The sequence below is a fragment of the Mugil cephalus genome, chromosome 20 (genome assembly GCF_022458985.1).
Source record: "Mugil cephalus isolate CIBA_MC_2020 chromosome 20, CIBA_Mcephalus_1.1, whole genome shotgun sequence".
NCBI lineage: Eukaryota > Metazoa > Chordata > Actinopteri > Mugiliformes > Mugilidae > Mugil > Mugil cephalus.
The window spans coordinates 19,542,012-19,556,979 of record NC_061789.1 but is presented as its reverse complement, the minus strand read 5'-3'; the positions used below and the strand labels follow the sequence as shown (position 1 = coordinate 19,556,979).

Sequence of the window (14,968 nt, the reverse complement as noted above, 5' to 3'; positions counted from 1 at the left end):
TACATCAAACTTTTTGACGTGTTGCTTGTATTTGAATCACGAATCGAATTGTAAAATCATAATTTTATTTTCAAACACAGAGACAATATTCTCACACTTTTAACGTTCAGTCACCACCAGTATCTTTTAAGCATCGATAGAATTAAACTGGTGGGGTACAGCAGGATTTGGACAAACAAGACATACAACAGACATAGGTAAAAAATATCAAGGGGGGTCAAGGGGGTTAAGAAAATCAATTAAAAGACAAAAAGCCAACACAATAAGGCAAAATGGAGTACAACACACAGAAGGCTTTAAAAACTCATGATCCACTTGAAGAGGTGCAGGTCATTTGAATTAGCCTGGTTAAAGACAAAGACAAAGATATAGAATCAGGAAGACTTGTCAGTGACAAAACCATAACTACACGTATGCCGAGTTTTATCTGAAACCTGATCTGAAAAATGTTTTCTTCATAACAGTTATATTGAAAATGAATGTCTCAAGGAACTATAAACATATTGCTAACACTTATTAACTGTTTGTTGTAATGGTCTCTTCATGCACCAATTGTAAAACTTCCTGCACTCTCACCTTTGTATCCATTACCATTCGCCCCGCCATATTTGCCAGTCTGCTCTCCTGTGAAAGCTTTAGTTCAGTGTTAGAAAGAAAAGAAAGAAGAAAGAGTTGACTGCTAAGTTAAAACTTTCAAAAATGTATGATTAGAGGGCTAAACCAACGCGATTCAGGCCCCATACCCTTGAGTGGTAAATAATCCATAATGCATGTAGCCATTCTTGTAGTGTTAACGTAGTTTAAAAAGTGCATGTTCAGAGGGAGTAGAAACATTTGTGAGTACATACAGATTATCTAAATTGTTTTGCTAAATGTACAGTTTGCATGTTAGTCTCAAGATGTACATAAAGTAGCAAACCCAGCGACAAAGCGACATGTGCTGCCACTGTGTTTTGACGTTGTAATATTATGCGAGACGGCATGACTAATAAGTTTACAAGAAACAGCAAAGCGAGTGGAGGTTAATAAAGTGTGTAGCTTACCCAAGGCATCTTGAGGTGGTCCGAGATGTGCACCATAACCTTATCAAAGACATGTGCCAGGAATTACATTTTTAAAACCAGCACAGATGTAAAAAACTTCAATTGCGCATACCAATGCTCAGAATATGAATTGCTCATATCATTAGTCATATTCATGGAACCATGAATATAGCATTATCTCAGATTTAATCTTATTTGTTTTCACTGTTACCTCTTTGAGCGTTATAACCACAGAGAGATTTAAGTGGTTAAAGAAAAAAAAAAAAAACAACACCCCCACAGCTAACGGACTTTTCCATTTGACACAGTTTGACATACTTTAGAATCACACATAGTCACTCATTCTCACCATATTTGTTGGCGGTTTTGGTGCCTTCAGCACCAAGGCTGAGATGCTGAGCTGCGTATGGGTAGCTACCATCACCTAGAGGGAACATATGTATACATATATGGATTTGACAGCTCTGGCACAGTGTGACTGTGACACATTAACAGAATATAAAACAATGAGACTGGGGGAGTTGAACTTGAAGTTTTGTTTCATTTATATACGATTAGTTTAATTAAGGGACACAACTGAATATCAGTTAACAAATGTGTCTTGATCAGCTAAAATAAGCTAATCCTTTTACGGTGGGGGACGCAGGTAAGTATTTTTTTTTTTGTTTGTTTGTTCTTGTTGTTGTTTTTTAAAGAACTATAATTCATTAACATGTGTAATCAGGGTTACAAATAAAGTTTCAGACACATGCTGCGCCTACCTTCCAGTCCAGCAGGAATCACTGGAACATTACCATAAGGACTCTGAGCAGCTCCGCCTAGTGCAGGGGAAAAAAAGACGACATGGTAAAATGGAATCATATCTCCAGTACCCTTTAATCTGCATGGGCCATCAGCCAGTTCCACAAGACCCACTAGCTCAAGCCTGACTCATGCACAGATAGTCACATTGACAGAGGTCTGACTGATAATGAAGCAGAAAGATGAGGTCAGGCCAGTGCTGCTCACCATATTTGCCACCAGTAGGTTCCAGGCCAGCACCAAATGCTCCTGAAAGAAGATAAAAGGGGCTTCTGTGGCTGGTTTCCAAACATCATGGAAAAAATATTTGCACAGAAATTCTGTTAGTGAATGAGAGGTTTAGTTTCGTTTAGCATACATGCTGGTTTGACAAAAAATGTGATGTGTGCAAAAGGTGGCAGGTTTGAGTCATTAGCATCAGGGTAATTAGATTTTTTAGCTGTAGCTCTTAGTTTTGCATTTGAATTCTGATAGGACTATGCAGGTTTTATTAGACAACTATGCAGATAACCATTTCATGAATTACTACGAATAAATCAAGTATTGGTGTTAGAAAGAGCACAATAATGAGGTGAGATACGCGCGCTACAGACGATCTAAACGCATGGTAGTGTGCACCATTCTGAACATGTAATACACCAAAATAACAGGGAGAAACTCATCTAAAAGCGTCTATCAGGCATTGGCACCTAAACGAAATACAACATAAAACCCCAAGCAAGTATGGGAGCGTGACAAAAACACGATTACAGTGAATGTCTCATTTAGTGCTTCTGCTAACTCTTTACTTAGGGTCTGAGGGAGTCAGTTGTATTTGTATTTTGTGATATATCGGTGAAACTAAATTAGTTTTTCATTTGTGATTCTGCCTGGACATAAATGGAATAAAACATCTCTAAAATTGTTCAGATTCACCCTTTTAACATCTACTTTTGCTACAGTTACTCAGATTTCACATTACTAATTCATATTTGAACTGGGCTAAACCACACATCAAGGACGGTTTTTACTCGAAATAATGTGGGGTTTTTTTTAGGTACAGAACAGAAATTTACTACTTTGTTCCAGATGAATTTTCTCTGACACAGTAACATATATCTATATTCTGACACTTCTGTAGCAATCATACTGGTGTTTGTGTCAAAGGTGACCAAAATTATTCATACAGCTCTTAAGAATTGTGAAGATATAACCCATTTACTATTATATTCATGTCATTTTTGCACAGGAGGCAGAAAAACAGGCATAGCTATAAAGAGGTTAAATCTGTTACCACATGCCACCTGGACTTGTCCCACGTAGCTTCCGGAACTGAGCGCTAAAAAATGCTCATATTTGATTTCACTAACAGGAATATTTCACATAACTTCACATAACTATCTGATAAGCATCTACTTGAGCAGGAGGTCAGAAGCCACAAGATTAAACTGGTCAGTTTCTATGAATAAGAGACAATAGCTACACCCAGTGGTTAAATGACCACACTGGCTATATTAAGCAGCACTTATCTTTGACAGCATCTTGTTTTTCAAGCTGTCAAACACCAAAGGTTAAGCATCTACAGGTTAGTATCACCACCTCTTCACCTCTTGGTTCTCAGCAGGTTATAACTCCTCAAAAGTGTTACCTTCACGCTTCCCTGTTTTGCCCTCAGCAACATCAGCTAATTCTGCAGGGTAACCAAGCCCTGAAACATAGTTCTAATTAGCACTAATTTTGTCTTCTTTTTTCCCTAACTTATTATTTTAGATGCCACTCACCAGCTCCATAACCATCACTGTAACCATTCCCGTAACCTGTTGAGAGATGGCTCTATATGTTAAACATTTCAGAGATCACAGCTACGCAACAAAGGGGCAGGAAATATCTAAGAGTGCAATATGTGCATGGCAAATATGTGTAGATAAAGGTTTTGCACCTACAGTTAACACAGAACAAATTCACTCAACGCGAAGAAAGTTTGTCTCATACTGACTGTATATCAGTGACAATATTAATGCAACTCGTGTCTTGTGCTCCTCAGGTTAAATTGTGTTTGTTGTTTCTTAAGCTAGCTGTACTATTGAGCTGGCACTTACCGAAGCCGTTGCCTGCCATAGCACCAAGGTGCCCTGCTGCTCCGTCACCATAGCCTTTTTGAAAACAAAAAAAAAAAAAAAAAGACTTTATTGAACAACTGTACAACTAGCTCTGTTCGACAACTATAAAACACTTTGTATCTATTCCACATAAAGAATGTTTGTTTACTTCCTTGCCAGGCATAAATTAGGATATCAATGTACCACTCATGCATACGTATATGCTAAAGCATAAACAGAGAGAAATACTTAACTTGTGTCTATTCAAGAAAGGAATAAGGCAGAAGATTTCAAGATTTCACAGCCTCACCAGTTGACTTTCCTGCAACACCTTGGGGATAACCACCCTGTCCAAGTGCAGCAGCTGGCAGAGGGGGAAAAGAGAGGAGTTAAGATAGAAAAGCTAAAATTAGCACAAAAATCTTGATCCTCATCCTCAAAATAAGAAAAGAATAAAAAATACACATGCTTACCTCCGTGTTTTCCAGCTGCCCCGCCCAGATAGGCTCCCTGTCCCAAACCTGTGAGCAGTGCATAGAACATTTTTAGCACAGGTAAAGTAAATCTGCTCCATCTGCTAAAAGGTATAAATACTATTCACTTTTTTTGTGGCATAGCCCTGTATTACCTGCTCCAAAGCCTCCAGCACCAAGACCTGCTCCCATATAGTTTCCTGCTCCACCAAAATATCCTGTAGAGGTTAATGGGAATGATCAAAATGACCTGTAGTTTACTGTGAGCTAAAGGGGCCTGATTCCATAGCATACTCGTGCCATAACACAAAAGAAAAACACACTCATTTCTGAGTGCAGCTTCGACTTAAAAGGAATCTAGGAGAGTACACAGTAAATATGTGCAAGATGCAGTTGGGAAGATTGTGACATGCTTCTTCACTCAGCATCTCTTGTATTCATATGATAGAGTGGTTGCCACAAATGAAGTGTTTTGCAAATGCTCTTATCAAGAGTAAGAGTAAGGAGGGTAAGGATTGGGTTAGTGGTGGATGTTTCTTTTGTTTTGTTTTGTTTTGTTTTTTTTTGCATCCTCTCCACTGGGCAGCATTCTTTCTGGACTGAATCCTAAAAGCCACAATACCAGAACATGACCACCTGAAATACACTTCAAAGCCATGAGTAACCCCAACTGTTAAGAGATCACCACTTCTTTATACAGATAGCTGGATCAGTAAGATCAAGATCATCAACCGCATCAAACCTAAGAAAATATGAACCATAAAATGCATAGATTAAAGTATTAGTGAAAATTACAAAATCCTCTGGGAACAGATGTACCAAATGTCATAGGAGTGTGTTATTGCTTATGGCCCTGTCACTCCAGAGTCCAGAAGGTATTAAATGTAACATGTTACAAATGTATGCAATGCTCGGCTGTAAATAAGGTAAACATGTGAGACAGGATCTTCATCTGAAGTAAAAGTAGATATGAAAGCATAGGAATGTATATTTTATGCTATATAATGTCGCCAGGGTCTTCTTGTGTAGGAAGAGATTCAATTGTACAATCTATGATTGAGCCTTCAAACTTCAAACACTTTCAGATAAAAAAGAGACTGAAACCAGCCCACTGGTTTCAATTCTTCATTGTAATCAGGATTACAGACAGAATACTGACAGAAACAGCCATGAACCACGTGGCTTATGTTTTACGGTAAGTTGGTTATTTTTTTTCCAGTATCCTCAAATCACATGATTTTTTAAATCACACATACATTATATAGCTACACATTAGTACAAGCAGAGAACTGTCTCATGATCAGTAGTTTGAAAGAAGACATTGCAACACCAAAAATAAAAGACCATTTCCCAAAAGTACTGGGAAGTTAAACAAGGTTGCCGTGCAGTGTGGCAATAGATTTACACCGTAATGATTTTACTCAGCATTTTGACCACTGTCATTTTCGTTTTAATTATATCCTGGAGAGGACTAGTTGTCTCTGACATTACTCGCTGTGTGTCAGGTGACATTCCAACCACGGTCTAAAAATCCAAACAAACCTCAGACCTAAATGACAACCAGATGTACAGGCTCGTGGTTCATTTATCAAATGAACCGCATGAAATATGAAAAGATATTTTGATGAAGAAAAGACAAAGCTTACTTGTCGCCTGGGTATTCCTCCCAGTCTGTCCTGGCATTTGGAGAGTTTTTAACTTAAAGACATCGTGTTCAGCTTGGGAATGGTGTTTCACATCTTGACCATCCGCAGTTAAGTCTTGGGCTCCCTGCCCTCCTCCCACTGAGGGAATGCCTAAACTTTGGGTTCCACTTGCACCTGGAATCACTGGTCCATAGCGGCCCCCTGCTTGTATTTGAAGACTTGCAGAACCACGACTATGGTGTTCCACAGAAATAGTCCCCCGAAATCCATTTGTGTCCTCAGTCACAAGTCCTTTGACACCCTGCTTGTCTGCTACAACAGATAAATATGATGTGCTTCCCTGACTCTGAGGAGCAGAGTGTACATTGCCTCTAACGTCCTGAGCTTGTGAAAGAGGTAGCTGATCGGTCTTCTCTTTTTGTGTTTCTGTAATTGCGCTTCCAAGGTGTTTGCTCTCTTTACCAACATTTGACCGTGGTAATAAACCGTGAGTCATTTGAGTTTCGGAACCCATAAACTCATCGTGATTGATTTTCAATACATCTGACAAATCAATGGGAGATGCACAGTTTTGGGCTTGCTGAATAGATGAACGATGGTCTCCTGCATTCTGTACACGAGAAGAAGCAGCACCCAGACTTCTGATGTTGTCTTTATCAACGGGCATCTGTGTTTGTACACTTCCAGTTGCCATTGCCGCTTCATGGCTTACCGTGCCCTTTCTTCTAGAGACAGCAGGGTCATTACTTTTTACTCCTTGTGCTTGTGAAACAGACAGACCATGCATTTTACCATCAAGAGGTGTTGTGGGTCCAAGACTTGGTGAATGAATTAATGGATCAATGCTTTTGGCTTCTCTTTCAGCATGTAGTTCAGGAACAGTGGGGCCCAGTATGTTGATTCTTCTCATGTTGGGCATTTCCGGTCCAAGTCTTCCCTCCTGCTTTCGATACAAGTCTCCAAGAGCTCTAAACTTTTCTCTCTTAAGATCTTGGGCAGCTCGGCCCAGACTGGCCATCTCAGGTCCACCCAAATCTGCTGAAGATACACCTGACAGAAAAATATCATGCATCATGCATTCACTGCTTCTTGTTGACTCAGAGACAGCAGTGGTTCTTTAAGGTTCAACTGCACAATGTTGTAACCAGCGGCAGAAACATTTACTGTTCTGTATTCAAAGCCTATGTCGCAGTTATTGATATGTGTATCACAACATTCAGTGCAATACAACACATCACCAACTGAATGCTCATGGCTGGAGTGGAAGAAAGTGGAAGAAATTCAAATCCGAACAGAGAAGAGACTAAATCCATTATGGCCTGAATTAGTCCAACGTAAAGGGACAGAATCACTGCCATAATTGTGAACAGGGACAACACACACTTTAGAAGTACACACACAGTGTACTCGCACAGTCATAGTGAAGACATTGACAAAGAAAACATGGTATGTTGCCATCCCAAAGATTTGGAATGTCATTAAGGACACGAGTGTTACAGAGTGGGAAAAAGACACCACCTGACTCCTCAGACAGCATCAGTGTGTGACAAAGACAACTGATAGACAAACATACTGATGGGACATGAAAAAACAAATCGACCTAGGAAAAAATACTCCCAGAGGACTGAAATAACTACAATTTTGCAATATAGTTTCCCTGATAATATTTGTTTATACTTGTTTATATATAAAATAACCAAGTGAATCCGAAAAATGCAACCGATTTAAAAATACATGACTCACACTAAACTGATATCACTGCCAACATCAAATGAATGAAATACGTGGAAAATATTCTATGTAGGAAAGCTCAACCTTTCACAAATTTCAAAGTAAGGCTTTAATCTTAGTAAAATAAGGTTGCTAATGTCCATTTACTGTCTGCACAACCTATTTTTCAGTTGTCCCTTCAGCTCTTATAAACCACAGCACTGAGTACTCTGCACTAATCAACTCGCATCAGCTCAGAAACTTAAGTTGAAGGTGCAAAACCTCATGCAACATGCAACACAGATGAAGCTCTGACAAACACAGTCAAGCACTGGAAGGTGATTTTTGCCCATGTGCAGCAAATAAAATTGAAAGCTGACTACAATAGATACATAAGATTTCATGCAAATACAAAGCAACCTTAACTGAATCAGTCAATCACTCAACCACTTGACAAAGACAGACTGACACAAAGACCACAGACAACCATGATTAAGATTTTACCCGGTTTGTGTTTCGTGGCCCCCTTTCCAGTGGGATACCCAGGGAAAACTCCTAATGAAAGTAGATTGGAGGACTGTCATTGATTTCAATGATTTCAGTGTCTCAGAGGAGACCAATACCAACATGGCTAGTGTATTTCAGGCAGAGTTTTTTTTTTTTTTTTTTTTTTTTTTTGCAAAAGCAATGCTCTGCAACAGTGAAGCTGACAATGAAATGATCTTAATTCAGTGGAACGGGATAAGTGGTTATTTAAAATATTTAGTTATGAAAGCCCAGACACCTTAGAAAATTATAAACAACGTGTTTTGTGCTTGATAGACCTGAGGACCTTAGGCACAACTTTGCATCAAAACACTGCACAGTATTCAGTTTTGAGTAAAATAACCTAAATAAAGGCCCAAGAAGTACGAGACAATTCATCACTTACCTGGCCGTGCTCCAGGATGGCCAATGCCTGCTAAAGGTCCATATGCTGACAAGGAAACAAAGTGATCATCTTTAACACGGATTACATCACCAGCGTGCTGGGTTTTTCTGTGCTTTACAAGGACACACAATTTATGTGATGAGAGGCAATCTTCATTTATCATGTTCACAGACATACTGACAGCGTGTCACCTAGGTGACATTTATCAAACTAACAAGCAGAGACCTACTGAATGTAACTGCTTGAGGGTATTTTTATTCTGGGAAACAACATAAAGAAGTCTTAGAAATGAAGCACACATTTACTGACCTGGAAGATTGCCATGGCCAGCACCATAAGCTGGAAAGTCACAGAGACAGTTAGAGTTTATACTGCTAATATCTTAAACAAAATATTTATGTGACACTATCCTGGCAGTGTAATATCTATAATACACAAAAAAACTCAGGTGTGGATTCAAGTGATGAGAACACAAACAAAACTGTGCGCAAAATTACATAAATGGCTTGTATTGAAGAAATAACAGGTGTGAGATCAGTTTTAGTGGTTTAATATCTTTTGCAAATTTGATTAGAGTTCAGCCGACAATCTGACAAGTTCTGCACGTAGCACATGCTGCCAACATTTCTGCTACTAGGTGTGAACACAGATAAAAACTCAAAAATTTGAAACAACGCACTTAAAGCAGGCTGTTTAACGAAACAGATTTTCAGTGCATATGGCAATTTTTCAAAAATTAAGTCTGGATGCCGCTACTAGCGTCTTGCCGCTGTCTGTCGAAAAAAAAATTCATTCAGATACCTGAATCGGGTATTTCATGTCTGATAAATAAATGTTTTTTCCGAAGCGCTGTTCTGTTTGTGTATTTAAATTTTTGCTTTTAAAGATCCAACCCTTGTCTACAATGGACTATTTTCAAAATCTATATAAAATATCAGCTGGTAAAACACATAATCATTTATATGTCAGTCTCACCACGTTTCCCTCCCTGTCCATAGCCCAATCCCAGTCCATTTGCGGTACCCAGACTGGCACCTGCAAACACAGGAAAGATAAATCATTTTTGATATTCTATTGTACTAAACTAGAATTGATTTCATTATTATCATGCAGAAAAATCTGTGATCTTTAAGGGAGTCTGCTCAAAAAACTGAGTAGGCTGTAAGGGTTTGGGTGTACCATAGGGTCCCTGGTTTCCATATCCACCCTGCTTCAGACCAGCTCTACCTCCTAATCCAAGAGCTCCGTAGCCTCCTGTGAAAATAATACAAAGAGCTCAGTTCACTGTGCTGCTGAATTTGTTTGCAGACAGGTATCATCATTCAGAATTGATTAGTTATTTCAAATAAGCTACTGAACATCTGTAATGCAATTGAAACTTTACGAACTGTAGATCATTGGATAAAACAGGAAATATGTTTATGTTAATGTCTGTTTTTCAACAGCTGAAGAAAGCTTTTTTGCTCTGTGCAGATTTTCTAATATTGCAACCTGTGTAACATGAATATTTGCTTACCAACACCATGCTGAGCCCCAGGATATTGCCCAGCTGGTATGGAAACAACAACAAAACATGTCATAACAGAAGTTAAAGCAATATAAGTTAACGGTGTTGTCAGAAACTTAAACAGAGGTACACATACGCCCACTCTTCATTGCTTTGCTGCCATATCTGCTCCCCAGAGCTCCAAGGGCACCTCCCACTGGAAAAAATGAATAAAAAAATAAATCAATACATCGTAAATGCTACATCTAGGTACATGCATTTCTGTTTGATGTACTACACACTACACTACACTACAAATCTCTACTGCTACTACTCTAGCAGTTAGCATGTGCATTTTTAATTGCTACACTGACTATGACTGTTGCAGCAAATTAGCACATAAACTGTTATGTATCACTGACCTCCGGGTTTTACTCCGATGCCAACACCTTCACCAAAAAAACAGGAGACACAGATAAGAAATAAGAAACAAAACTGTTTTTCTGGTTGATGATATTCACCTAAAGGTAATCTTTGCTAGTTCAGTTTGAGTTTACAATTCCAGGCTGCTAACCAGCTTATAGTTTATGTAGTTAGCATATGATTAGGAGCCTCATTGGCGCTAACAATTTAGCTTTTTTTGCAGCCAGTCATGAATAAGATATCCATTTTGAGGTATTTAAACACGCAAGAGGTTAAAAACAATTCAAAAATGAACGACACAGTACCTCTTGCTGGCAACACTCTCCCCCAGGATACACCTTGAGGTTTAACGCCTGAAACATGAAAAATGTATTATTCTTTAATATGTCACAGTAACTAGTGGCTCTGTTTCGTTTAATATAGTGAAATGAAATAATGATATTAACCCTGCACCCACTGGATGCAAATAAGGAGGACTAGGAAGCATGCAAGACACTCAAGACAATACTGTAAAACACAACGTTGATAAGCAATTGCAATACTGAAAGCATTTTAACATACCAGGGAGGGTAATACATGTTAAATTACACTCTAACAAATCATTTGCTGCCTCAATGTAAAACATTGATGTTGCATTTTGCATGATTAGTTTGAAGTGATTTCAACTTAGCTAGTATTGAGCACATGCCACAAGACTTTTCTAGTTAGGCCAACTCAGTTACTTAAGTACAACGAACACAATTGTCTTTGTCCTCCACAAGTTTATTTAAGTTAAACAAACTTAATCTAAACTTAATCTGTTGAAAATTCATACTATTCACACCTTTGAGTTGGGACTATTTTATTTATTCTAATATTAAATTAAGTTCTCAACTCACTATAATGTATACACACAACTTATTTTAGTGTGCACAAAAAGCTCTTGATCTCGAGCTGTACTTAATAATAATTATACATATTATTTAAGAAGTGCCTTTCAAGTCACCACAAGGACACTTTACAGAAAGGAAGAGATGAATACCAAATGGATAGAAACATCGATGGACACACACACAAAAAAAAACAGCATTCAAACATCCAAATACAAGGAACATACAATAAGCAATGTAAGCAGTTTGAGCAGTGTTATTGATGTGGGATTTGAATGAAAGAGTTCTGTCAAGGATGACACCCAGAATCTTAACCCGAGGGGAGGGAGAGACGGAGGAGCTACTGATGAGAACAGGAAAGAAGTCAGCTTTAGTAAGTGTAGATGTGGTACCAATTAGAAGAATATAAGTTTTATCATTGTTTTATTTCAGGAAGGTAGAAGTGAATCAGGATTTGATTTTGGATAAGCAGGTGATAAGGAAGGTGGGTGGGGGGGTGGAGTCAGGTTTACAATACCGCTTTCACCTATGCGCTTCCATTAATGACCGTGAAACAACACATTTGAGTTGTTTGATTGAAAAAAAAATAAATGAACAAATATCTCTGCCCTTGAGAGATCAGTCTTTACGGGAGTAGACCAAAACTCTATTTTTGAGCTGGAGCTTCTACAGTGATACAGTCTGACAGGCCGTCGAGTTCCAAAATCAGAATGTAGCAGGCAAATACATCAACATCAGAGTGAAAACCCTGGATCGATGTGGCATTCCTGCTCACATCGAAGCTGAGTCTAAAATCTCAGGTCGATTGCCGGGTCGACTCGCTCAATGTGAAAGGGGTTCTAGAGAGGTAGAGCTGGGTTTCATCATTGGCATAGCAGTAGTAATGAAATGTTAATTTTACAAATTCACAAAAAATAGTCCCCAGGGGGAGGAAATAAATGATGAAGAGAAGGGGGCCCAGGACAGATCCCTGGGGGCCACCTGTAGTGAATGGGGTAGCTGGATGAACTTGGTGCCGTCTGAGAACTAGGTGTGGAACTAATGAAGGCCGGAGTGATGCCAATAGAGGAGAGTCTAATGATGACGATTTGGTGGGAGATGGTGTCAAACGCTGGTCAGGAGGATGGGGATGATTATTGTAATTGTAAGGATCAGAGCCAGGTTTTTTCAGATTGGGGTGATGGCTGCAGTTCTAAGAGATGACGAACAATTCCAGTGTTGAGAGGCACATACTAACCAGGGTGGTGGGGAGGAGATCAGGATGAGAGAAGGAGCGTTTCGATTTGCAGATGAGGTCAGTGATTTGAAAGTTATCAGAAAGTTGGAAACCGGAAAACTGCTGACAGTGCTGCAGGTGAAGATGAGGGGAGAGGAAATGCAGGTGAGGAGAGAGGGAGTGGACTCGTGTATAAATGTTGGTGGATGTTGGAAATTTTATCATTAAGAAACTGCATTAAGGAGTTACAGGTGTCAGTTGAGTACGGGTGGGGGAGGTAAGGAGTCGGGTGATAAGAAAGTTTTATTGAGCAGTGATTTGGTGTTTCCTTCATTGGAGATGATTAGACGGAGTAGTAGTTTGTTTTGGCTTGAGTAATTGAGTCCTTGTAATGGAATATGTGGGACGTGGGTTATGTACATTTCTTTGTGGATGGCGAGTCTATTTTTTTCTAGAGTCTTTCAAGTTGGCGGCCTTTAGCTTTTTTTGAGCGGAGATGAGGGATATACCAATTGGCAGTTGTGGAGAAGGAAATAAGCTGTGTTTTGACAGGAGCAAGAGAATTGAGAACGTTGTTGAGACTATTGTTGTAGTGGGATACCAATTCATAAGATTGATTGATGATTTGATTGAGTCCAAAACTATCCAGGCGTGACGAGAAAGTCTCTGGTGAGAGGTAGATTATTGTTGTCAGGGTGTATCAGTATCTCTCCCAGCAGTATTATATGTGGCGACAGAGTGTATAGATTGGTGAGTAGGATGTTGAATTCATTTAAAAATTCACTGCGGGGCTTGGGGCATATATGAGGAGAAGGCAGACAGAGACAGTGGAAGGACTTACTAATACTTACTTACTAGCCCCATGAATCGTTTTTTAGTGTAGGAATAAATTGGTCTTTTGGATTCATAAATTTCATAGGTTTGTTAAAGGAGATTTGTAATGGACATCTCCCCATACATGAAGAAGTCATGTAGCTATTACACTTACAGCATATTACAGTGTAAATGCCACTAGACAGGGTTTTGAGACTACTGCAACCTGAAAGACATGCACTGACGGAAGCAGAGAATGACATAAAATGCATCACCTTTGCGAAGCCCGTTTGTTCTTCTCACAGATAGTTGTCAAATTTGCCTGCCTCTGCCATCTTTTCATTGCATCCTTTGATTTGGCGAAATTAGATAATATAAACCTCAATGACTTGGCAGGGTTGGTTGATGCAGGAGCCCAGAATCCACTGAGTCCAATTCTTTTTTTTCCCCACTCCTTGAATCTCACAGACATGATATTTAACAAGTACGTGAGATTGAGTCACTGAAGCCAGTGATCCACCAGACTGGGAAATCTTTTGCTTTTCACAGCTATATAGTAAGATCTAAATGGTTTATTATCTATATTCATGAAAAATAAACTTATCATAATAGACGTAGCAAAACTAAATGCAATCTGGCTACATGCAAATCCAAGCTAAATTTGTTAAAAAACTTATTTTTTAGCCGTTTCTTTTTCCAACCAAATAGTTCAATTTAAATTCCTCATTGAAAAGTTAATCTGATTTCCATGCAATTATAATACATAGTGCTTTTACTAATTTGAAATATATGCCATAAAGGAATTAAAAAGAGGAAAAACTATTACATTTAGTTCACTATAAAACTGTATTTAACAAAGACTGAATAACATACTGACAGTATGTGATCTTATATGTCTCTTACCGCCTTGCAGAGTTTGCTGAGCCAACCAAAGAACCAGTGAAGTCTGAAGAAGAGCTTGGACCAGCATGATGGAGGCAAAAAACTGCACTGGGAGAGAACCAACTGACTGGTATTTGGTATTGACTGGTATTTAAAGCACCACAGCCCATGATATATTTATATGGTTTTTTTTTTTTCTTTCTGTGATACACTCCCACAGACCAGTCCTGCCCTCTGACACACACACACATTGGTCTGATTGGGCAAAGTCAAAGTCCCATTTTGGTCCATTTCCATTAGTCGTCAATGTACAAACACACACAGACACACAAGGGACTCATAAATTTGCTGTAAGAGCTTAGGTTTTGTATTTTCTCTAGCACCTGAAAAATCACACCCTCCCTTAACCATCTCCAAACTTGGCACTCCACACAAAAACAGGAGTTTTGTAAGAGACAAACTGCCTTTGAGCGAATGGGTTGACTTGATATCTTTCTTCAGTTTTTCTTTCTTTCGCACCAATCATTCACAGTTTCAGACGTGCATCTGATAATTTATTACAGTCTATATTTTACTGGGTATGCAGAACATCAAATC

The 14,968-nt window shown here is 38.9% G+C and overlaps 1 protein-coding gene across 8 annotated transcripts; it reads right to left on the bottom strand.

The window, feature by feature from the left end:
- Positions 1-51: 51 nt before the first annotated feature.
- Positions 52-14,535, bottom strand: LOC124998316 (glycine-rich cell wall structural protein 1.8). 8 transcript variants are annotated; one of them, XM_047572600.1, is made up of 23 exons: positions 14,393-14,535; positions 10,897-10,944; positions 10,591-10,617; positions 10,326-10,385; positions 10,199-10,231; positions 9,862-9,936; positions 9,658-9,717; positions 8,992-9,021; positions 8,683-8,727; positions 8,256-8,306; positions 6,042-7,091; positions 4,551-4,613; positions 4,396-4,443; positions 4,233-4,286; positions 3,923-3,976; positions 3,605-3,640; positions 3,472-3,531; positions 2,052-2,093; positions 1,805-1,861; positions 1,393-1,467; positions 1,044-1,082; positions 577-633; positions 52-344 (listed from the first exon to the last, which is right to left on the bottom strand). In XM_047572600.1, exons 1-23 carry the CDS (start codon positions 14,457-14,459, stop codon positions 340-342), a joined length of 2,136 nt encoding a protein of 711 aa, XP_047428556.1. In that variant the 5' UTR covers positions 14,460-14,535; the 3' UTR covers positions 52-339. The 8 variants fall into 8 exon arrangements, with proteins under 8 accessions (XP_047428556.1, XP_047428558.1, XP_047428560.1 ...); XM_047572602.1 differs by having other exon boundaries at positions 9,661-9,717; XM_047572604.1 differs by lacking the exon at positions 3,472-3,531.
- Positions 14,536-14,968: the final 433 nt, after the last annotated feature.